This window comes from Ipomoea nil, unplaced genomic scaffold (genome assembly GCF_001879475.1).
Source record: "Ipomoea nil cultivar Tokyo-kokei standard unplaced genomic scaffold, Asagao_1.1 scaffold2115, whole genome shotgun sequence".
NCBI lineage: Eukaryota > Viridiplantae > Streptophyta > Magnoliopsida > Solanales > Convolvulaceae > Ipomoea > Ipomoea nil.
The window spans coordinates 118,290-124,197 of NW_017618543.1; the positions used below are offsets into that span (position 1 = coordinate 118,290).

The 5,908-nt window shown below is 36.5% G+C and overlaps 1 protein-coding gene across 1 annotated transcript; it reads left to right on the top strand.

Annotated features, from left to right (window-relative positions):
- Positions 1-1,028: 1,028 nt before the first annotated feature.
- Positions 1,029-5,637, top strand: LOC109148504 (lipoamide acyltransferase component of branched-chain alpha-keto acid dehydrogenase complex, mitochondrial). Its single transcript, XM_019296249.1, has 8 exons — positions 1,029-1,457; positions 1,874-2,020; positions 2,156-2,281; positions 2,485-2,876; positions 3,408-3,655; positions 4,231-4,319; positions 4,746-4,973; positions 5,321-5,637. The coding sequence occupies exons 1-8, from the start codon at positions 1,251-1,253 to the stop codon at positions 5,432-5,434; spliced, it is 1,551 nt and encodes a 516-aa protein (XP_019151794.1). The 5' UTR covers positions 1,029-1,250; the 3' UTR covers positions 5,435-5,637.
- The last annotated feature ends 271 nt before the right edge of the window (positions 5,638-5,908 follow it).

The following is a 5,908-nucleotide window of genomic DNA, read 5'->3' on the forward strand; positions in this document are numbered from 1 at the left end:
TTTTATGGTTGGTCAACATGAAACGCAAGTGGCACTTGCGTTTCTCTTTAGCAGAGTGATAAACACAAGTGTCGGCGACTGCCAAGTCTTCGAAGTGATAAACCAGTCTAGCAGAGAGTTTCTAGACAAGCCTTTCCTGACAACCTTGGAATGGACAAGAACCCATCACTATGAACAGAATGGTAGTGCAATTCAAGACCCAACTTCTCCTTGGGCTGATTCCATGTCACCAGAAAATCATCATCAAGAAGCTTCCCCGACATTTGGTCCAAGAAAACCTATTCACTCACCAAACTATACGCTAAGGATTGCTTAGAGGTCATCTTCCTCTTGCTGCTCCCCTTCTTCTTCTGCTCGTAAACTATTTTTAATTATTTAATTAGGAGGGTCAATTGGTCATTTTAAGTCATTTCTTCTTCTTTTTGCTCCGGTTTGCCTTCGCAAATCCCTGTCATCGAGTATTCGTGATCTCTGAACGCGTACTCCACGCCATGAACTACCAACCCAGATTAACAAATCATAGATCCGATGATTGGGCGCATTATTAGATATGCAAAAATTTGAAGAAATGAATAATTCAGAAAAGAAAAGGGGGGACGGCGAAAACCTTGAACTTGCAATGAATAATATTTAAAGGGGGACGGCGAAAAAGAAACTCATACATCCTAAAATGAATAGTGTTCACTTTGAATTATGTTCCTGACAGTGTAATATTCTGGCTCTTGCTGCAAGAGGGAAGAAGAAGAACGTAGAAGAAAGGAGGGGAAGGAAGAAGAAGACCCTGAAACGACGGATTTGTTCTCATGATTAAATAATTAAAAATTGTTTATATTTTTCCGTTGACATTTGGCCGGTGATTTGACCGGGAGAATCAAATGTGTTAAATTGCTAGTTACAGAACTAAATTGTTAGATTTTAAATTTAAGTACTAAAATTAATAAAATCCTAATAGTGAAAGGATCAAAAGTGTAATTTATTTAAAATAGAAATGAAATATTATAGTGGATTATTTGGAAATCGCGTTAATCCGATAATCGCTGAGGTGTCGATAACCACGTACTACGCATTTAGCAACGTCTATTACAAGAATACAATGCCGCCAACTCTATAAATTTTTTGTGCAGATTAACTACTGATCACCAAATTACGTGTTTTGTGCCCATACTCCAACCCTCAATCTTTATCTACGCTTCTTCTTCCGGTCGAACCAATTCCAAAGAAATTAAATTCAATAGGTAAATTCATATAGGATGCTTTGCCGGCAAATTTACCGGAAAAATTTCTGGTGTTCTTCCGGCCGGCGGTGGTTTTATTCTCATTCCACTGCTGCAACGTCTCCGGTAGCCTCCGGTGGCGGGAGGACATGGAGAACTGTTCTTGTTGACGGATGTTATACGCCAGCTCACTCCACTCGAGGCGCTGCGACGTCGTTTAACTCCTTTGATAGGATCGCCACTGTGAGTCTCATTTTTGTTGTAACTGATTTGACTTAGTTTCTTGTTAATTTTCTCAATGGCATTGCTGATCAGAGTCTCTGTTTCTTTCCTTACTTTTTCTTCTCGAGTAATTGGAGATGATCATTTTATTAGTGTGTGAAAAGAATTCAGATTTAAATCCATTTTTTTGGGAAGACTTTCCTAATGATATTAAAGGAGATTTTCTTCTCTCAAAAGTTGAATCCCCTAACCCCTCCACAGAATACGTGGAAGTGGAAGGAGATAAATTATGGTAACTCGGTGATTGGTCAAATGCTTTTGCATACAGGGATCTGCTCACTTTGATAATAATTCTAGCACCCGAGTTTAGAATCTTGGTCAATTCTCTCAAATACTGCCTATTGACCTAGTTTCATTATTCATTTCCATTTTGACAGTTGAATGTTACATTTGGCCTCAGAGGCCATTGCTTTTCAACTCAAGCTGTGGTTTGTGATCCCGTGGGTGGGATAGTGGATGTACCTTTAGCTCAAACTGGTGAAGGGATCGCTGAATGTGAACTTATAAGATGGTTTGTTCAGGAGGTAAGCTGTATCCATGCTGATTATTTGATGTGTTTACACACGTTTGTATGTGTTGTTAGGCACGGATTGTAAATGGAAAGATGATGAACCATCCACAAGATTTGGATTTAATTATAAACTATAATATAATGTCAGGGAGACCAAGTTGAAGAATTTCAACCACTTTGTGAAGTCCAGAGTGATAAGGCTACCATAGAAATAACAAGCCGGTACAAAGGAAAAGTCTCTTGCATTCTCCATGTTCCTGGGAACATTGTGAAGGTTAGACTGAAATGCTAGTACCTTCCATATTGCATAGTAATTATATTAGGAGCATTTATTATATTGGTGCATTTCATTGATACAGAAGGAAATATACTTCTAAAAAAAGTGGTGTGAGATTCTCCATAGTTTTGTACATGTAAATTCCAGTTCCCATTCAAGCGTCTAAAGATGTCAGGATAATGAATCACATAATTTTGCAGGTTGGAGAGACTCTGTTGAAAATGGCTGTGGATGAAGTTTCTGGTCCTACTCAGGTTGCAGATGCTTCAGAAAATATTAAAGAAGTGAATAGCGTGGCAAGTAGCTTAGATGATCAATGTTCTGCAGTTGGAAATACCAAGATTGGTGGTGTGCTTTCCACTCCTGCTGTCCGTAACCTTGCAAAACAGTATGGTGTAGACATAAGTGTTGTCCATGGAACTGGTAAGGATGGAAGGGTACTTAAAGAGGATATCCTAAAATATGCAGGAATCATAAAGGAAACACCAGCATTCTCAGGTCCTGCAGAACAGTCACAAAGTGGGGATGAGAAGTACCCTAAGATTTCAACTTCTCATGGATTGGATTATGAAGACAAGACAATTCCCTTAAGGTATTTTTTCTTTTTTGGTTTTCTGCCATTTGAAATTAGGAAAATTAACACCAGCTATTTTCTATATATGCAGTAACTAGTGATTCACTGATTCTATGAAAAAATTACTGTCAGTTATGTGTTTCACTTTTTCCACTCAATTATCAAAGCTATTCATATGGGCACAATTTAGTACTTCTAAGTAACTAGAAAGCTATATCTGCTAGTGTATTGCTTAGTAGAATATCATTGCTAAGTGACCTGATGTCACTGGAGACTTTATCCCACTAAATTGCTCCTCTGTTTTGACTATAGTTGGAATCTATATTTTAAGAATTTGTTGAATGGGAGTTTATTGTTTAGAGTCCCTCTTTTTTCTCTCCTACACACATAGACACATATTTATGCATTTTTCCCAAGCCACAGCTTCTATTATGTATAAGTTGTATTTAGCTGGATAAAAATTTTAATCTTCTTTTTCATAAGCTGCTTACTATCATGAAACTTGTTTTGCAATGCCAAATCAACTTCTCATGCTGTTTTTCCTTGCAGAGGATTCCAGCGTGCCATGGTTAAATCAATGACTGCTGCTGCAAAAATTCCTCATTTTCATTATGTTGAAGAGATAAATTGTAATGCACTTGTAGAGCTCAAAGGATCATTCCAAAAGGAAAACTCTGATCCAGAAGTCAAACACAGTTTTCTTCCTTTCTTAATAAAGTCTCTTTCCATGGCTTTGAATAAATATCCCATGCTAAACAGTTGCTTCAAAGAGGAACTTTATGAGGTCACTGTTAAAGGTTTGTAGATTTTACTTGATTCCTATACTTCATTTAGATGACTGGATCTGTTTAGTTAGTTTGGGGATATATATATATATATATATATATATATATATATATATATATATATATATATATATATATATATATATATATATATATATATATATATATATAATGATAATATGATATCTTTGTTGGAAGAAGCCTTAGCAGTAGCTAAAGATTGTTATAACCCCTTTTTATTACTTCTAGTAATAGCTAAAACATCAATAAACCTTATTTTAGCAGTAGAAAATTTGAAATCAGACTTTGTATACTATATCCTATAGTCCAGTTAATCTGAAAAAAAGTTTGGATCGTCTTGCAATTCAGATGACATTAGTTTTTATTTTTTTTTTCCTTCTGAAACTTTCCTGGTGAACACAGCAATGACTTATACTCATGCATCTCCTTCATCAATTATGATAAACAACAGCACTAAGGACAGTTATAGTTGTGACAGTTAACTCATGTTGCTTAGTTTTGTATATTATCACACTTTATTTACTCCTTATTCATCACAAATTTTAATGTTTGTGTGTCTAATTTAGGATCTCACAACATTGGGATTGCAATGGCTACTCCACATGGTTTAGTTGTTCCAAACATAAAGAAGGTGCAGTCGTTATCAATCTTGGAGGTTAGTTTATCTTTTCCCTGAGTAAATTTAATGCTTATTAGTACATAGCTTATCCGGGATCATCATAAAGAAACCTATTCCAAGAAAGGTTGCATTGGAAATAATATGCAGAGTAAATACTACTGCCTCATTTTCTTCCAACTTGTTCAATTATCCATTTGGATGAAAAAAAAGACTAATTTTATGAGCTTAAAATTTACTCAAACTTTTGAACATAATCAGCGAAGCAGAGTGTGTGAAGCTATGTCTGAAACTTTTGAACCATCTATAACTTGTGGTTTACTTTTATCATGATTGATTTCATCTACCTATGGCCTATCTTCATCTGAACCATCTATATAATAGTTTATAACAGTCTACATGACCCATTGCATGTTCACATGAGTTTGTGTGTGTGTAATCTGATATAAGTCCGTCTGTTTAAAGATAACGAAGGAACTTTCAAGACTGCAAAAGTTGGCATTGGCTAACAAGCTTGACCAAGACGATGTATCTGGTGGGACTTTTACTTTAAGCAACATTGGAGCCATTGGAGGAAAGTACGGTTCCCCCCTTATTAACTCACCCGAAGTTGCCATCATTGCGATGGGGCGGATCCAAAAGATCCCCCAATATGCCGAAGATGGAAATGTGTATCCTGCTTCAGTATTGACGGTAAGTTAAGCAGCGAATAGTGATTGATGATTAACCTGAAACACCCACCTTATTGCTCAAATGATGAACGGTAGCTGTCTTTGTTGGGCGGAGGCCGCTAAAGGCCAAGTCTAGCACCTGGTGGCTGGAGGAGACAGCTGGACGGAGGCCGCTAAAGGCCAAGTCTAGCACTTGGTGGCTGGAGGATTGTTGGGCGGAGGTCAGTAAAGGCCAAGTCCAGCACCCAGCGTCTCGAAAATGTCTGGCAGTATAAGAAAATAAAGTTGCACTTTCGCTACTAGCAATAGCTTTTGGCATAAGTGGTAAGCGTTTGATTCTGACAATCTTGATTTTTCATTTCATTTCAGGTAAATGTAGGCGCTGATCATAGAGTCCTCGATGGAGCTACGGTTGCAAAGTTCTGCAATGAATGGAAACAATTTATTGAGAAACCTGAGCTTCTGATGTTGCATATGAGATGAGCCATCTGCTTATTCCAGTTGTCCGTCCTATAAGAAAAGGGCAAACTTTTTAAATTGTGAGAATCGATTAATCGTCCAACGTTTTCTCCTATTCTGTAGACCAAAACTAAGAAAAAAAGATGTTAGTTTTCTTTCATAGGAGCAATAAACTATATCTTATAACCAGATAAAATTCTATTATACAATTTGGCATTTACTATCGAGAGTTATGAATACAGAATACTCTAGGCATTTATCAAAGTACGATGGCTTTTAGAAAATTTTAACGGTGTCAATATTTAAAGTTTTAATAAAATGTTCTACTCAGAATCTAAAATTTTGGAAATGTAAGATGTTTTGATTGGTTAACGGTTAATTCATAATGAATTATGCAATATAATAAAGCACATCAGATCTTTTATTTTTTTGGGTTTTCTAAGTCCCCATTTCCCATTTGGAACTGATGCCTACCAAGAAGTTCTCATTTCGAAGGAT

Bases quoted from the DNA above. Each gene is read 5' to 3' on its own strand.
- LOC109148504 (XM_019296249.1), top strand. From the start codon at position 1,251: ATGCTTTGCCGGCAAATTTACCGGAAAAATTTCTGGTGTTCTTCCGGC. The intron at 1,458-1,873 runs GTGAGTCTCATT...CCATTTTGACAG, and splicing joins CCTTTGATAGGATCGCCACT to TTGAATGTTACATTTGGCCT. The intron at 3,656-4,230 runs GTTTGTAGATTT...TGTCTAATTTAG, and splicing joins TTATGAGGTCACTGTTAAAG to GATCTCACAACATTGGGATT.